This window comes from Arvicanthis niloticus, chromosome 11, assembly GCF_011762505.2.
Source record: "Arvicanthis niloticus isolate mArvNil1 chromosome 11, mArvNil1.pat.X, whole genome shotgun sequence".
Taxonomy (NCBI): domain Eukaryota; kingdom Metazoa; phylum Chordata; class Mammalia; order Rodentia; family Muridae; genus Arvicanthis; species Arvicanthis niloticus.
In genome coordinates this window covers 64,503,976-64,523,050 of record NC_047668.1, presented here as the reverse complement: position 1 = coordinate 64,523,050, position 19,075 = coordinate 64,503,976, and the positions used below count along the sequence as shown (strand labels likewise).

Here is a 19,075-nt window from a genome sequence, read left to right as displayed (position 1 = left end):
GCTGCTTTATATCTAATAGACATAAACTATTCAGATCAATATTTCTTTGGTGAAGTTTGGTGTCTGGGTTAGTTTTTTGTGAATTTGTCACAAGCTAGACATACATGTAAAGAGGAGCCTCAGTTGAAAACAATTACCTCCATCAGATTGGGTCCAGTCCACTGTGGGCAGTGCTGCCCCTGGGCGCATTTCTGGGTTGTATAAGAAAACGAGCAAGCCAGTAAGCAGTGTTCCTTCATGGTCTCAGCTTCAGCTCCTGCCTCCATCCTACCTGACCTCTCCATGATAGACTGACTGAGCGCTTTACAGTGAAATAAACCCTTTCTTTCCCAGGTTGCTTTTTGTCATGGTGCACATTACAGCAGTAGAAAACAATCAATACATTTAGTACCTTGGATATAAAAAGAAATTAATTTCAGTTTTCAAGGTTAATGAAAGTTGCACACTCTATTTTGTTAATATCTCTGTAAGTCTGTAGTGAACCACTTATTCCTGGTATTGATCAGGGCTGGTTCTTGTTAATTTTTTATAGTTTACCAATTTTGTTTTCAGTGAAGTAGCCTTTATTTAATTGATTTTTCTATATTGTGGCCTGCAGCACCAGTGCAGGATGGGTGGAAACAGATGGGTCCCAAGGGACTCACTGGCCAGTTAGCCAACTAAAATGGCATGTTCCATATTCATGTAGAGACTCTGTCTCAAAAAATAAGTGGAGAAGTGATTGAGGAAGAAGCCTTGTTGTCAACCTCTGACCTCCACACATGGCCAAGCACATTTGTGTGTGTGTGTGGGGGGGGGGGGGGGGAAATGGCAGGAAAGAGCATCAGAGCCACCCTGGGATATACCTTCCTCAGTAAGACCACACTTCCAAATCCTTCCCAACAGTTCCAGCTGGGACCAAGTATGCAAGCAGATGAGCCTCTGGGTGGGAAGGAAGATGAGGAGCATCTGGGAGGAAAAAACATGATCAATGAAAGAAATGTAATAAAATTTTGTACATGCATCTCTGATTTTTTATTTATTTGTTGATTTATTTTTATGTGTGTGTATCTATCTGTATGAGTGTATGCCACAGTGTATGTGTAGGTACCATCAGAGCAGAAGAGGGCAGTGGATTTGCTGGAGCTGGAATAGTTGAGAGGTACCTGGCATAGGTTCTGGCAACCAAACTCTGAAAGAGTTGCAAGTACTCACTACTGCTGAGCCATCAATCTAACTCACATTTTAGATTTTTAAAAACTTTTTGGTATATTTACCCAATTTTCAAAATATCTTTCTTTATTTGTAATAATTATATCTTGTTCTGGAATTTTGGCATTAAAATAACTTTTTATTGCTGTTTACATTGTGATGTCTTTTCACATGATATATGATTGCATATATATGTAGAGACATACATGTATACCTCTATCTTTATTATAATTTTATGTAGGTTTTATAGTTGATTGTGTGTTGTAAGTTTATTCAGTCAACTACTTAAGTGTTAAGATCACTCATGTCTAATACAATTTTCAATATAGATTCATTAAATACACAGATTTCCCCTACTTACAAAGATTTTACTTAGGACTTCTCCACTTCATGATAAAAACAAAAGCAGTATATATACAGTAGAAATTATACTTCAAATTTTGAAAGTTTATGTACAGTACAATTTCATAAGGCTAGGTGCCGACAACTACTAGCCAGCCTAAGGACTGTACTGGTAACAGCTGATATTCTACAGTGTTTTCAGTTGTTAAACTATGTTTGCTGGGCTAGGTAAATTAAATACATTCTCAGTTTGGTATCTGCAGCCTGTTACAAGTGTATATTTTCTATATGCGTTTCTTCTGTTCTTGGGGCCTTTTCTGCCTTCTTTTAGTTTCCATTTTCTCTCCTCCCCTGTTGTGGTTGTGGTTGTTTTATTTGGTTTGATTTGATATTCTTTCAAAGTTCCTTTTAGCATTTGCCCTAGTGCGTGGGTTGGCCATCTACATCCTTTGACCAAATCTGGCTATCTTAGCTTCATTTCCTGTTACTGGGATAAAACTTGTTGACTTATGGAGGAAGGTTTACTGCCTCACAATCCAGGTGACAGTCCATCATTGTAGGAAAGTCAAGGCAACAAGAATTTGCAGCATCTGGTCACATTACATCCTCAGTCAAGAGCAGAAAGCAGTGAATTAACGCTGCATGCAGTGCCCAGCTCATTCCAATCCAGGATGCCCTGCCCAGGGAATGGTTCCACACAGAGTGCTCTGGGACTTCCCACCTCAGTTTAATCAAGACAACCCCTACCCCCACCCCACCCCCAGCCAGCTAATCTAGACAGTCCCTTGTTGAGACTCCTTTCCCAGGTGAATCTAGATTCTGTCTAGTTAACAGTTAAAATCTAACCGTCACACTGGCCCACCACCTACTGCTGTAGTTCTATTGAAGAACAGCATTACATTCATTTACATAAGGTCTGCAACGGAGGTTAGTACAGTAGATACCCAGAGCCCTCTAAGCCTGAAATATCTGGCATTTTACAGACATCTGAATTTTTTAATTTTAGTTGATATACTATAAACATTTTTAAGTTCGCCTAGACTGTCTTGTGTATAATGCAGTGTGTAGCTCAGAACCCTGTATTTCTGTTCTTTTTATCTGTGCTATTATTGTCACATATTCTGTTTCTACACACTTTCAGTTCTCATTATTCATCATAGTCAGGCTGCACAGTTACTGCAAACACCGAATTAGCAGATGCAGACCTATTACGCCTAGGAGAAATATAGAGTGGGTTTCTATAAGCTTTTTTTCACAATACTTTTGTCAGCCAAGAAATAACATTATTTTATGTGTGTTTCTGCCTAAGGTTACTTTACTTAACATCCACTATAAATTGTTAATTCACCAACATTCTTCTCAAAGCTGGTAGCACTAGAATGCCTACCCGAATAATACAGATTTAACTTAGCCAATCTTCAGAACTTCTAGTCTAATGCAAAACAGATAAATATTTAAACAGGTCTAGTACTTAAACAGGTAAATGATAATAGGAAGATGCTTTGAAATATTTAAATTATATATTTTTATATGAGATTAACATCTCATTTCCTATCTACCAGAAAAGGAGTTCTTTTTATACTCTTGTAATTTAAAACGACATTTATTTCTACGTTAACAAGATAGCTGAATCTACTTAGAAAATAAAAGCTAGTAACTGCTTTCTATTTGGCAGTGTGCAGAGAGCTTGAAAGAATGATATTGTTGTCAGTTACCTAGATTTCCATTATCTACTACTTACTGCTTCAGTTGGATGGATATTTGTGGTGCTCTTACTTTGTTCAGTCACAGTGCTCAATCCTGTGGAGGCACCCAAAATGGAAGGCTTTTTTCCTCCCCCTCATCACGTTAAATAAAAGATAATCGAACGTCAGATTAGGGATCGCTGCTATCTTGTTGGAGAATTACGAGAGCCTGTTTTAAACTTTTGTTTTTCTGCTTGTATAACCATCCACCATAGTACTTTACCTGGAGAAATAGACCTCCAGTGTGAGTAATGCCTTGCTATTATTCTCTGGTAGCTTGTAGCATGGATAAAGCAAGATGCTGTTAACATCTTTGGCAGTCAGCAAGTAGAAACGAGTCATTTAAACACACACAAACTCCTCTTTCTCTTTCATGGTCAAATAAATAAATTTCTGTGACTGTGATTCCTAGTGGTGCTATAAACTTTATGTAAGCTAGCCCAAGTTACTCAAGAAGTTCGTGGTGACCTCCCTCTCCCCCTTACTCCCAGCAGTTAGCTAGACAAACATCTGTGGTTACTAGCAAGGAGCAGGTGATAGAAATATGTGTTTGCTTCTGTAAGCCACTATTACAAAATGCAGTGATGACTCCCAAGACATATGTGTGGTCAGCATTCCTAAGCTTCGGACACATGCTGCCTCATTAGTTAGGACTGTGCTCATTGCCCCACTGCTTGGATCATCCTTCCCCTTTCTTGAGTACTGATATCCTAGTAACCTGCATTTTAATGTTTACTGCTGATTGCAATTGCCCTTTAGCTTGGATGTATCTGTCATTCATCTTTAAGCTCTATGACATCCAAATTGACTCAGTTGAACTAAAAATTATGAGATTCTGAAGTCACATATTGTCACCATTAATCTAAAATAACCAAACCAACCAACATTCTGGGGAATACACTGAACTATTTCTAATAAATCATGAGCTTACACATGTAGGTCAATAAAAGCTTAAATAAATTACACAAGTGATATCAGCAAAATCTGTAACTCTTGGATGTTGTAAACAAACATCGAATTATTTCTTAGTTGAATAAAGGAAGAGACTCGTGAACAACAGCATGATATCCTGCTTCAAAGCATAGGCTTTTGGTCAAATTGAGGTTCATCTCTACCACTTATGTTATGTGACCTTGGTTTCTTATGTGAAAAGTGAGGTTGAAAATACTAAACTTATTTATGTATGTGTATACACATGTATATGTATCTTAGATGTTTATAAAGTGATTGCCCGTTACCTAACACACAGTAGTTACATAATAAATGCTAACTTCTCAGTGTTACTTATTAATTTGATCTTAGTGGTCTCCAGACTCTAAAACAAAGGTAACTCAGAACCAGTATGATTTGAGGTTTTTTCTGTTCAGTATGTAGCTAAAAGGTGCTGCCAGGTTAGGTTCATGTTAATTTTGTTTTGTGCTTTATTTAATATACACACGTCAGAATCTTATGTTGTATCATGTAGATCCTATAATCACTGTACTCTGAAGGCTGAGGCAGGAGGATCTTAAATTTGAGGCTAGCCTGAGCATACATAAAGATGTGGGGGAGTGAAAGAAGGAAAAGGATTTTAAAAAGAAGAAGATAACTGATTTCCTTAATGTGTAAGTTATTCAGTTTTCTGTCAGCACTTCAAATGCTCCTTTTACTGGTGTGGAAACTTACAGATTTTGCTGATATCACTTGGGTAATTTATTTAAGCTTTTATTGACCTACATGTGTAAGCTCATGATTTATTAGAAATAGTTCAGTGTATTCCCCAGAATGTTGGTTGGTTTGGTTATTTTAGATTAATGGTGACAGTACATGACTTCAGAATTTCATAATTTTGAGTTCAAGTGAGTTAACTAGTGAGTTAATTACTATGGTTGAGCAGTAGCTGAGTAAATGCTTTTTTTTTTTTTTTTCAAACTTCTGTTTACTTAGGACTATTATCAAATACAATGAAATAAAGATATTCTAGTGTTGAATTTACATCTCCAATGATTAAACTACCAGGAAGAGCCTGTAGAACCAAAGGTGATAGTAACAATTGAGTGAGATTATAGAAGGCTATGTGATATCAGAAGAGGGACAGGAAAACTAACCCAAAGTACATAAATAATTTCATTTAGAGAAAAAAGAGTCAGATGGACTGGAGAGGTGGCTTTGCTACTCTGGCTGCTCTTCCAGAGGACCAGTTCAGTTCCTGTATTCGCATGCATGGTTGGCAGCTCATAACCATGTATAACTCCAGTATCAGGGGATCCAAAATCCTATTCTGACCTGCAAGAACACCAGGCACACATATAGTACATAGACATGCATGCAGGTAAAACATCCATACACATAAGATAAAATAATAATAGAGAAAAGGGAGTAGAGAAATGGGTGTATCAGTTAAGAGTATTTGCTCTTCTCCCGGAAAACTAGAGATTATTTCCCAATATTTCCAGCTCTGGGAAATCTGACACCCTCTCCTGGTCTCTTCACAGACCAGCACACACATGCACATACACTCATTTAGACACTTCATACATGCACACACATACTTAAACACTATATACATGCACACACACTCAAACACTACACAGACTTGTAGACACACATACAACACATAAAATAGTAATGAATGAATCTTTAAGAAACTTTTTAGAAAAGAATAGAACGTAGTGATAATTTTCTCAAGTATAATAAAAATTTAAACTTTAAAAAATATTTTTAGGGCTGGAGAAATGGCCTAGTGGTTTCAAACGTTAGCTGCTTTTTCAAAGAACCCAGTTCAATTTCCAGCACCCGCATGGAAGCTTACAACTGTCTATAACTCCAATTCCAAGGGAGATACATGCAGGCAAAACATCAATCAATGCTTATAAAAAAATGTTTTTAAATGTCTTTTAAAAGGTAACATGATTGCTTTGTCTTTAAAAGGGACAAATAGTATACAATTTTTATTTCTCAAATTACTTTTTAAAAGTTAAAGATCTTACTGGGTTTTCCTGTTTTTTGGGTTGGTTGGTGTTTTGTTTTGTTTGTTTTGTTGCTCTGACAGTGTTAGTCAGAAATTTATCTGATATTGTCCTAAAGTTGTCAAGAGCATTAATTTAAAAAATCTGAAAAATAGAAAGGGAGCTGCAGAAATTGGAGTTTGATATACTTAAGCAGGAATTAGAAAAGTCTGTGATACATTTATTTTAGGTATATGCTAAAGGAGTCATAGGAAAAAAAAAACCTTTAAAAAGGGGGTCATTTTCCCATAAATTGACTTTTGAAAACCCGTTTTAAGTTTGGAAGGGACTTAATGCTGACCTCCACCCAGTAAGTTCCAGAAACAGTAAGTTAAATGTGCACGCTGGGGTCAAAGGAAAATCAGTATCAAATGGAGCTGACTGGCTGCTCTGTACCAGGATAACTCACATTTAGGTCAACAAACCATAATGTCAGCTATAAAAATAATAAGACCAAAATCAGGGTGTAAAACACAGTGAGTGTGATAAGATCAGTATCCTCCCCCTACAAAGTGCTCACATGTTGGGGAGAAACACACTGACTACACTAAACACTGGGGCAGATGACACACAGTGCATTTCACAAGATGATTCCATAAATTCGTAAACAAGCACAGCAGAACATGGTTAAAGTAGTTTTTAAACAAATACAGACTAAGTACTGTGTGTGCAACTGGAGTAAAGACAGAACTAATATCTGGTGTCCTGAAGAGTGTAGTCGAATCTCATAGAAATCCCAGAGAGTCACTGGTTGTGCTAAGCATGAACCTGTTTAAACACTGACGAGGGCTACATCAGTGTAAACAGCAAGATTTTTTTTTTCCAAAAAAATATCTCTTTAACTAAAGATCATTTTTAGTTGAGTTTTGTTTAAAACTTAGATATGACCAAAAGTGGTCATTTTTTGAATTTCATCCAATTTCATGACACATCCTGAGGGTGGAGTGAGGTGGAGTTTCTTTTGTTGTTGTTGTTAGCATAAGCCAAAACTTAGCTTCCTTTTTTTTTTTTAAAGCTTTGAAAGTCTTCCAACATATTACATTGAGGTCAGTGTTAACTTCTTCGTGTCTTTCCTCAGAAATGCCACACTTTCAGTAAACATTTAGTAAGGGACGCATTTTATTTGCTTTTATACTAAAAAGCAAGGTCATGCAAATGATGGGATTTTCCATATTCTGTATAAGAGCATGTGTATATGTGGGATGCTGGCAGTTGAACCGGGGCCTCGTGCATGCTCAGTATGCACACTGCCACTGAGTTACCCTCGTACTCTGAGATTCCTATTTATTCCTAGTTTACAAGGCAACATGAACACGAGTGCGATTTCCACCTTCTAGAGTCATATAAACTGAAGAGAGGGTGTGTTTGCCAGGAAGCCACAGGGAAGTAGTGGAGCTGCCAGTCAGACCTTAGAATGCAGTCTAGCAGCAGTGGAGCTGGGGCTGAGCCAGGTGTAGTGTGCCAGTCAGATCAGTTGAGTGACAGATTATGAGCCTACGGTTAGAATATCTACCTTTATAAAGAGTTGTGGTGGTTAAATACAAAGTTCTTCGCGCAATCCTGGAACATAATAGTCAGAGAATACACCTGTGGCTTCAAAGACTCTAAATTTAGAAAGATCCTTAGTTCTATAGATGTCTTAAAACTTTAGTGAACATCAAAGTTGGAGCATTAGTTGCAGCATGTCAACAAAACTTTAATTTTAGTTGGGACGTGTTTATTTAAAATGGGAGATTCCATTCACAGTGTCTGGAATGAGATGACCACCCAGTGGGTGCTAGCCCCCATTTACTTGCTTTCATGTTGGTAAGAGCTTAAAAGATACCCTCTAAAGCTACTGTTGCTGTTAGTTTGTTGAATGAAAAAAACTAGATGTAATTGGAATGAGAAAGGAAGTTGGTAGAAAGCAATTCATTTGAGTTATAATGGCATTTAGTAAAATTGAAATTCTGACTAAAGCTGTCTACTTTTAGGTGATTTAAAATACTTGGCTTTAGTTTTGATCATTTGAATACTAGATCTGAAGACCGAATATTCAGTGTATTTAGGGGTGATGTGGTCTGTCTGAATGAAGGAATCCATTGTCGCTGTAGACATGTATCAAGTGTAATTTACACTTCTGTTGTAGTGGGAAACCCCAGCTGTGCCTTTTGTTTTCTAGAAGCAAGCGAGTTGTCATTCTGTGTTGCTTTCTTTCCCCATTTCTCTACTACAGCTGGGTCGCAGTGGCTTGGCGACATTCTAATCTTTCTGATGTATATATGTATAACACACACACACACACATAGACACACATACACATTATCTAGGTTAAACAGTGTCAGGCAGTCATTACTAAATACTTAAATTGAAGAGAAAATTAATTTGCTGCACATTCAAGTTACAATCATAGCTAAAAGAGGAAAGGTCCAGGAGTTAAAGTTAAAGACAATTCAGAAGTGTAGGTGTTAAATTGAGCAACTCTGCTGGCACTTGATGTCCACAGGACTGTGAACTGGAAACCAGCAGGGAACGGGAAGAGTCCATCAAGTCCTGTTGAGTCAGTTCTCACTGACTCCTCTAAACTAGTGATTTGGGCTTTAAATGAAAATTATCATTGGAGTTCGTTCCTATGGTTAACCACTTTCCAGAATTGGTGCTAAATTAATATTAGTCTTATTTCTGCAGAAGTCAACAGAATTTTTAATAAGTGCCAGTTAAATAGCTGAAGTTCTGGGTTCTTAGGGAGTCTGAGGAAACCTGGAAAGAGAACATCCTTAGCCTGTGTTTACTGTTATTTAGTATAGATTTTAAAGATTTACTGTAAAGATATACTTGGCATCAAGTTTAGAAATCAATTTAGTGTTCAATATATACATGTGTGTGTGTCAACCTGTAACTAAAAGTGGTGTACTTCACTCACCTATAATGAAAACAAAAATATATGTGTGTTAAAACTCCAAGGGCTTCTTGTTTTTATACTACCTTTTAAAAAGTGCCAAGTGATAGGTAAATAATTCACTCAGATAATATTGAATTCTGAAGTTGTTGTTAACATTCAAATTGTTATTTTGCCAAGTAAAATAAAAGTTTTGCAAGCTCCCTATCTTTTCTGACATTTTACTGACAGAAGTTACTAGTGCAAGATTTTACGAGACAAAGCTTCAGTGTTTAGCCACAGTTGGTTTAGAACTGGGAAAAGCCTTCATTTTGCACAAAGCAGAGGATCTAATGACCCAAAAAAAGTTTAAAGTAAATTGAGAAATTACTGGGAGAGTGCTGTTAGGAACAGGCCAAATTAAAGGTTTTTTGTTTGGTTGTTTGGTTGTTTGTTTTATTTGCTTTAAACTCTTAGTTCCTTGGCCGTCCTTCATTTCCTCCTCTAATCAGGGCTGAGGTAGGGTAGGGAAGAAAGCATGGGCTTTTCGTTTTTCAGAGGGTTACTAACTGTTCCCCAGGCTCTAGAGTTTTGACTTCTTTCATCCTAGAGCAGCAGGGCTCTTCAATTTGAGCTCTAATCAGCAGCTGGAGCCACACGGTCTCCTGATGGAGCTGATCTGTGCATTCTGCGATACCTTACCTACTAAATGTCTGCAAACCCAAGTCCTGGAAACTAGAAATGTACAAAGACCCAGCTGGGAGCTCTGTAGGAACACACTTGTAGCCTGGGCTTGTTACTGACAGCTACTAAACATGTTCCCAGTGCTGCCCTGCTAGTCCTGTTCTCCATGAGAATGGAGTGTTTAGACGGTATAGAGACCATTTCTTGGGGCACCTTACGTTTTGAGGGTAAATAGAAAATAACAGTGGTGTGGTAGTTCTCCCTCTGCTGCCCCGTGAATGAGGTCAGCAGATACACAGATGGAGTCAAGAGTTTGTTTGCATTATTTTGCCAGAATATTGTTTTCCTTTTAAAATTATACAACTGAGTGGAAAGTAGCCTTTTTCTTTTTTTCTTATTCTGTTGAAGTATAGCTTAGAAAAACAATCCATTATCTTCTAAAAGCTTCCACTTTCTGTGGCAAGTTATTTTTGATAGATTTTGAAATCTAAAGTGCTTCTGTTTGTGGCTTTTAATGTTTTATTCATGCCTTTATTTCCTCACATGGTCCAGGCCAGCCTCCAAATCCCTGTTTATCCAAGGGTGGCCTTGAGCTTTGGATCCTCTGCTTCCAGCTCTAGAAGCTAGGATTATGTGTGTGTGCCTCCATGTGTGGCTTGCCCATAACTTTCACATACCCCCTGTGTACTGAGAATCATTCTGGAAGAGGAAAAAATAATTCTGAGGAATAGATGAATTTGGAGTTTGAGGATCAATGAATTATTAAAAATAGGCAAAAATGTAAATAATGAATTCTCATAACATATCTTAAGCATATGAAAAATGGTCAGCCTTGTGTAATGGACATATACAAGTCAGAGCAAGGGAAATGGCTCCATGGATAAAGCTCTCTTCCCGTAAGCATGAGGACCAGAGTTGAGATTCCCAAAATCTACACAAAAGCAGGACATGGTGGCTACCTGGGGACACAGAGTCTGAGAATCCTGGGGCAATCTGGCTAGACTTGCTGGAACCTGCCTTATTAAATAATGCATCTGCCCATAGAACATGAATGCAGATGAATGCACACCATCAACCTACATGTGTAAAAAGGTGGGGGGGGGGGGAAGGAGTATAAGTTGAAACTACACACAAGTACCACTTTTTATATGAGAGCAATAAATTTGATAATGCACTTATAAAATAGCATATGACAAAAAAAAACCCTTGCTTTATTTTCATGTATATTGTATTCATGTGTGTATTTGCCTGACTTTTGCATGTGTGGGCCCAAGTGTGTGCAAATGTGGTGCACATGTGTACACACGGATGTAAAGGCCTGAGGGTGATGTCAAGAGTTGTTCTCAGTTACTCTTCTGCTTTTTTTTTTTCATTGAGGCAGGGTCTCTCATCTCAGACCCTAGCTCACTGATGTGACTAGTCTTGCTAGTCAGCTTTCTCTGGGGACTCCCCATCTCATCTCCCAACTGCAGAAGGCCATCAGAACCACCTTCTGTTTACATGTGTTCTAGGATTTGAACTCCGGTTCTCTCCCTGCCTGTGGAACAAGCACTGAACCATCTCCCCTGCCCCCACAATCTTAATATTTTGCAGGTAGACATATAAGCTGATGAAGCCTTTGTGAAGACCAATTGGTCAGTATCTAAAAGTTTCATATATATGTATACTTTGACGTAGAAAATATTCTGAGAAACTATTTCTATACATATACTCCAGAAGTAGTAAAGGTATAGATACATGATTACTTACTGACTGTCGTTTATAATAACAAAATATAGGAAACAGTAATGGCTAATGTTCATGGCACATCCAATTCATTAGGAATTCAAGTTCTTTATGTTATAGTAATTTGTTTAATTCTCATGGTAACTGCCAAGTGTGCTCTATTTTACAGATAGAAAACCATAGTTAAGATTATACAGTTAAGGGCTGGAGAGATGGCTCAGCTGTTAAAGGCTAGGCTCACAACCCAAAAAAAAAAAAAAGATTATACAGTTAATAAGATTTGAATTCAGGACCCAAGGTGATGGCTTAGTAAACTGCTTGCTATGTGAATGTGAAGACCTAAGTTTCTTCCCAGAACATAAAAACCCGAGCACAGTCTTGCTAGAATGTAGTAAGGATGTCACTTTACTTGTGTAGTCTACCTCCTCAAAATCCCCAAGCCCAGTTTAAAATGAGATAAACATCAGACAGTTCAACTAGTAAGGCATCTTATAAAACTCACAACCAGTGAGCAACCAGTCAGATTCTCCCAAAACTGAAAAATGTGAGAAGCTGTTAGACCTAAAAAAGACCTAATAGTACCTGGCAGCTCAAGGTCATACAGATTCATGGATGATCCTGGAAAGGAAAAAGGACATTAGGTGAAAGCTAAGGAAATCTAAACAAAATATGACGTTTGCTGTAAATGTAAATCATACTATAAACTGTAATGGGAACTGGGTAGATGGGAAACTGTAATGTTGTCTGGATTTTTCTTTACATCTAAAACTTTTTAAAAATAAAGACTAATAAACATAATGAATAACTTATTTATTTAATGTATGAGTGATTTGCTGCTAATACATCCACAGGCCAGAATAAGGGCATCAGATTCCCTTATAGATGGTTGTGAGCCACCCTTTTTTATGATTTATTTATTTTATGTATGTGAGTATACTGTCTCTCTTCAGACACACCGGAAGAGGGCATCGGATCTCATTACAGATGGCTGTGAGCCACCCTTTTTTATGATTTATTTATTTTATGTTTGTGAGTATACTGTCTCTCTTCAGACACACAGGAAGAGGGCATCGGATCTCATTACAGATGGCTGTGAGCCGCCATGCAGTTGTTGGAATTGAACTCAGGACCTCTGAAGGGCAGACAGTGTTCTTAACCACTGAGCCATCTCACCAGCCCGTGAATAACATTTTAAAGTAATTTTAAAACTCAAGCATCCATTTGAGAGGAAAGCCTGAACATCATTTTTTTAAATAATATCTTTAATGTTTTATTAATCCTTTGAGACTTTCATGCTGCTCTGTGCTGAAATGTTGGCTGGCTTGATCTTATACAGGCAGCCATAGTTGCTAAGAGCTCATGGTACTGTCAGATCCAGAAGATTGTTTCGTTCTACCCCAGCATCTGTTCTTGCAGTCTATCTAGGCCTCTTCTGTGATGTTCCCTGAGCTCTGAGGGTATTGAGAGGAAGTTAGTTTCTTTAAAATTTTAATATGATTGTCATGCGTGAGCAGACTTGAGTCACATTCTTACTTGTGAAGACCTGACATCTGAATTTTGAAACTCATGGGTAGCAATTATGTGTATATTCATTTCCTTAGCTGGTTGTTTCTGTTTATTTTATATGTTGTTTAGATGTTTTAAAGCTATGTGCTTATAGTTAATTTCCTGTTTCATTGTAGATGTTTATCTTTATTATAATCATGCCTCTAAACCTCAGTGTTTTTAAAGATTGGCCACAGTGATTCCCTAAACTTCAGTGACAATATTTAATCTTTTCTTATTTTTCAGTCTGTTTTCTGTTATTTTGGTTCTGACATTTGCTTTCAGATAATTTCTAGCTGCCTTAACAGATATACATATACAATATTTTAATAAATAGCAGGATTTTTTTTTACAAGCCAGTCATTACACCTTTTCCTCTAGTTTAGTGATTCTCTTCCTAATGCTGCGACCCTTTAATACAGTTTCTCATGTTGTGGTGACCCCCGACCATAAAATTATTTTTGTTGCTACTTCATAACTGTAGTTTTTCTACTGTTATGAATCATAATGTAAATACTCATGTTATCAATTGTAATGTAAATATCTATATTTTCCGATGGTCTTAGGTGATCCCTGTAAAAGGGTTACTACTCACAGGTTGAAAACCACTGCACTAGTCTTTCAGTGATTTGTCAGATTTATAGGTAAGTATTTTGTGAAGATATTTACTTATCTTGAAATGACTTTTGACTGTCATCACCAATATCTTTCAGCCTCTTGATATACGAGTGTTTATTTTAAATAATTATTTATAATATTTTCTTCACTCTCTTTTACCAGTGCTAGGGAATTTGTGTATTCATTTATCTATGTGGTACTGAGGCTTGGCCTGGCAGTGCACATGCTAGAAAAACACTGGGCCACACCCTATCCCCAGTTCACGCTCCTGTTAGCCGTAGGTAGCATGGCTACTGCACACTGCACTGTTGTTTATATCTTCTCTAGGCTATACATGTGTTTAAATATTGCTTTTCTTCATTGACAGGTGTTTTTAGTTAATTTTTTTCAGTTACTACAAGTAGAGACTTGACTTGTCTGATTATGTCAGGGTTAGTGATCAGATGACTAACCAACTATTCTTTCTGGAGAGAGAAATAGTGCATCTGTTCAGTTTCTTACTATGTAATTCAGATCTAGAAATGCTCTCCTGACCAAAGCTTCAGCCTCTCTTCAGGGATGTGCTCAGCTCTTTTCCTGCCTGAGTCCTCTGAGTGCTGCGTCTAGACCACAGCCTGGATCTTTACCATCTTGCCCTTGTCTCCTCCCTCTAAGAATATAAAATATTTTGAACTGTTAGCATTCATGAATTACAGTGCTAGGAAATTAGACACCGTCATGGGCAGATTCAGTTTTGACACCCTCCCTGTAAAGCCAGCAGGACTGCTGTCCTGTTTTATAACCAAGACTGATCAACTTTCTCAGTTATTATTTGCCCATATTCTGGAATTTGTTTGTATTTCATTTGCCATTTACTATGCTGTTGTTTAATATCTGTGCTTATTTTCATTTTTTTTTCCTGTTAGAATGTAAGCTTTTGGAAGACACAGATTGTTTTCTTATTACAACTGCTATCTATACCTTGTATTTAGCAAATATGCTAGAAAAGCTATTTTAAAAATCAGTTTCAGCCAGGCGGTGGTGGCGCACGCCTTTAATCCCAGCACTTGGGAGGCAGAGGCAGGTGGATTTCTGAGTTCGAGGCCAGCCTGGTCTACAGAGTGAGTTCCAGGACAGCCAGGGCTACACAGAGAAACCCTGTCTCGAACCCCCTCCCCCCAAAAAATCAGTTTCATTCTTTCAAATATTGGTTAGAGATTTTATTTTCTTATGAGGGTAAAATCCTTTTTTAATATTCAGGGATGGTGCAACTAGTTTCTAAAGCTGTTTTGGTCTCCTATTTAATCATTTAGCTTAGTAAATTTTTAATTAGAATTTAAACAAAATAATTTCTTATTTCTGTCTTTTCAACTAAAAATAATTACCATAATAGATATACATTAAAACTTAGTTTAGACTATAATAAATACTATTGATAGCAAAGATAATTGGAGGTAGAGCTGGTATTATAAAAATTCTAAGTGTTTCTATATGTTGCCATTATTTGCCATGTTTTATTTTTATTTATTTTATTTATTTTATTTATTTATTTATTTATTATTTTATTTATTTTATTTTTTTAATAGCAGACTTATTTTTTTTTCATTCTGGGATTTATTTTTTTTATTTTATATTTTATTTACATTTAAGATGCCATTCCCTTTCCCCATTTCCCCTCCCTAGAAAACCCCTGTCCCATGCCCCCCCTTTCCTTTTTGCTTTTATACAATTTTTTAAAAATGTTAATCAAAGGATTTATAAGTTTGGTAATGCTCAATCAGAAGTGTAACCCAATACCCAACCTAGATATATCAACTATCTTTGACTGGTGGAGACATGTGAACATCTGTCTCCATGCCCCCTCTCTCTTTCTCTCTCTCATCACCTAGCTTCTCCTCTCCTTCATCTTCTCTCCTTACTCCATCTCTTCCTCTCAATACTCCTTCCCACTTAGCTCCTCCTACATATCACTCTTCCTGTTAAAGTAAAACTTTCTTCTCAAAATACAATTAGAGCATACTTATTCCTAATTGTACCAGTGAGGTACAAGATAGTCCTAATACCCAGTCCATCATTTTGTTGACTAACCAGAACCTCTGTCATCTCTTCTAACTAAAACACTTACTTTTGATCCTGATTTGCCATGTTTTAAAAATACAAATAAACTCTTAACTTTCTAAATAAGCTACTTATTATTTAGATAATAATAAGTTTTCAACTTAGCAAAAATAATTTTGAGAAAGATTTGAAAATTTTTGAATGATATGTAAGACTTTTCTGATAGGAAAAATAATATCCAATAATAAGATAATAAGTAGAAATTAGGATGGTTACTGTATCTAAAACATCTGCCATAAGATTGGAGACTGCCAAAGGTGGGCTATAAATTTGTCATGCTTTTTTCCCCAGTGAACTGAGTAAATAGAAAACATGTTAATTACATGATCAAGTTGCTACAGTATGAAACCAGAGAAATGTCTTTTGTGATTCCTCACCAAGTTAGTACCGCCATATGAAGTGCGTGAGCCGTGTGGTCTACAGCATCCCTGTGATTAGCATATTTACATATTTGGTGTGACTGATTCATGTCAGATCATTGAGTACAAGCCAGTGACATACTGTACTGTTTATTAAAGGACAACTGTGCTGTTATCTTCGGAGAATCAAGGAAGTTTCTACAACAGCATGTTCCAAGGCACTAGTAAAATAGATGACATTTTTATATTCCTAGTTGATTAAAAGAGGAATTATTTTGTAAGAAAAATATTAAAAATTGCTAATTTTTCATCAGGTATGGTGGTGCATGCCTTTAATCCCAGAAATTGAGAGGGTGCCTGGCCTCTGCAGCAAGTTCTAAGCCATCCAGGACTGCATACTGAGACCTTTCTTAAAAAAAAAACAAAAAATTTAACTCTAAGCTACTTCCTTCAAAATATTGAACACACATCTTCATATTTTGTTCCACATATGCGTGTCCTAAGTATTATAAATGTAGACTCATTAGAATAGTACACTTAGGGCATATGTGGAAAATCCTCAAGCCTCCGTTTCGAGCCCTGATGAGTCCTGTGTTTGTGCAGTGAACAGACCTAAAATACTAGACGCATGCTTGAATTGAAGTTAGTACTCTGTGACTGCTGTTAGAGAATTATTTGGTCTTCAGCTAGCCCTGAGATGATGTAGGTGTCTATTTCACTGCTGTTCAGTATAGTAGCTGCAGCTACAGTGGCAGTCAGTTACCTACAATGTGTAGTGTGACTAAGGAAATATACCTTTTATTTTATTTGATTTTAATTGTTTCAGATTTAAATAACTATGGTGAACAGCCAAGCTATGGTGAATAGCTATGCTTAAGATAATCAGTTTTATAGAGAAAAGTGATATTTTGCTTCAGTGCTAGAGGCTCTAGCCCACAATTAGTTGACTCCATTGCATTGGCCAGCACACCATAGCAGAGGCAAAACTGTCCATCCTTGGTCAGAGACCAGAAGAGAGTCCAGAAGACACCAGAGGTGGACAGTCCCCTTTAAGACTTTCCCTGTCCCCAAGCCCCACATACTCCTGGCACAGAAGGGCTCCAGAACCTCATAGGAGTGCACAGTGCAGAGCAAACCTTTAGCACATGGACATTTTACACATCACACCCACAGAATAGCAGTAGCTGATCATGTGTTGGGCAGTGTGGCTCTAATGAATGAAAACAACTACTTGCCTCTCAGGATAAAGACAGAGCGAGTGGAAGATTATGTTGTCTCATAACAATTAGAAATCTGGAATTTGTAAGACACATGTGTTTTAAGGTAATGATTATTTATTTGCAAATTTACTTTTCTGATTTTGAGCTTTAAAATTAACCAGGATGTTTGAGTACAAGGTTCACCTTTTAAATATCAAAAGAGTTGTTAGTAACCAGCACTATGCTAGGACACTTTACAATTCTTTTATAGAATATTTATAACAGCAGAAAGCTATGGAATATTGATGCAAGGCTGTCTTTCTTCAGTTTCCAGAGTGTGGATTCTTTGGCATGTATGATAAAATTCTTCTCTTTCGCCACGACATGAACTCAGAAAATATTTTGCAGCTGATTACCTCAGCAGATGAAATACATGAAGGGGATCTGGTAGAAGTTGTCCTGTCAGGTAAGCAAATGGCTCCTTCCCCATTTCTCTGTTCTCCCACAGGGTGTTTGCTCCACCAGTTCTGTGTTCTGCTGCACTTGGCTTTGGCACTGTGTAATTGCTTGCTTCCGTAATGTGTAGTCATGGTTTCTGCATGCTTTTCACTTTCAGGAAGGTCATAGCACTATGAGAAAGTAGGAAAACAAACTGAATTACTTACGTGTTTTGAAGCTAAGGGATTGCCAGTTAAACTGAAAAGAAGTTCTTTTTCTACGGGTCAAAAACATGAAGGAAGATTACAGTTGTTCCTTTTCCCATTTCTATTAAAAGTGTGGAAGAGAGAACTGAGGCTCCAAAGGGAGAATCTGGATAAAGAGAGAAGTGGCCCTGCTGGTTACTTGAGTGATTTAAAAAACGTCCCTTTCCTTCCTGTTCCCAGTGGACATTTCCCATTTTCGTTCCCGCCTTGCCCCTTCTTGCCATTCCTGCTCCCTAACTCCCACCATTTCCACTTCCTCAGCAGCAGGTGGGCAGGATGGTCAGTGAGTAGTGTGAGGGCGGAGGACTGCCACAAGGACGGCATCCTTTGGTTGGCAAGATTAGAAGGTTGGTAAGAGAAAGGAAGCAAGTGGTCAGCAGACCCCCACAGCCCTGCCGCTTTACCCTCCCGCAGTCATCTTTTAGACTATTCTTGAGGCCCCCTCTGGCCCTTGTGTCTCCTTACTGGTCCTAACAACTCTCATCGGTTTCTGATTCTTCCATCTCCCTGGCCCCCTGCATTGATCACTCTACACCACAGCCCCTGGCTTCCCTTCACTCACAGGAGATTTATGTGCTGCTCTCCTCTAAGGTCATGATCACATTCATTCTTTCTTGGCTGTGGACCTTCCATCGAACCACAGGCACCTCACTACTGACTTTCAGATGAAGTGAAAGAGTGGTGTTTCATCTACTACTCCATTGCTCATGGAGAAAAAAGGAGTCCCTGACACCTGTGAGCTCAATGTCTATTTTTACAGAAACACTGTGACAATAAGGTCAAGTTCCATAGCACTCTTATTTTTATGTTTTACTTCAGTGTTTCCTTTCTCAGTGTACCCTAAGCTAAGCAGTTTTTAATTGGTTAAAGAAAATGTAATAGCTATTTGCCATCTTGTTATGAGACAAAGCTTTTGAAATACCTAGCCTACAGATTTCCAACTTGACTTATTTGGAACTTAACTCAGTTAAAGCTGCTGGACTTCTAGAAGAACTGTTTTTAAAAATCACAGTACTGGACCG

At 37.6% G+C, this 19,075-nt stretch overlaps 1 protein-coding gene across 3 annotated transcripts in view; it reads left to right on the top strand.

Moving 5' to 3' along the window:
- The window catches only part of Prkd3 (protein kinase D3), a 73,409-nt gene that overhangs the window by 15,148 nt on the left and 39,186 nt on the right, over window positions 1-19,075 (top strand). For 2 of the 3 annotated variants that reach the window (XR_013113315.1, XM_034513805.2), the window contains one exon: window positions 17,677-17,815. Coding sequence is in view for 2 of the 3 variants with exons in the window: in XM_034513805.2 (XP_034369696.1) it covers window positions 17,677-17,815 (139 nt within the window). In the remaining variant the exon portion in view is untranslated. Of the gene's footprint in view, window positions 1-17,363; window positions 17,474-17,676; window positions 17,816-19,075 lie in introns of those variants that run through there. The other variant, XM_076942299.1, reaches the window with a different exon arrangement.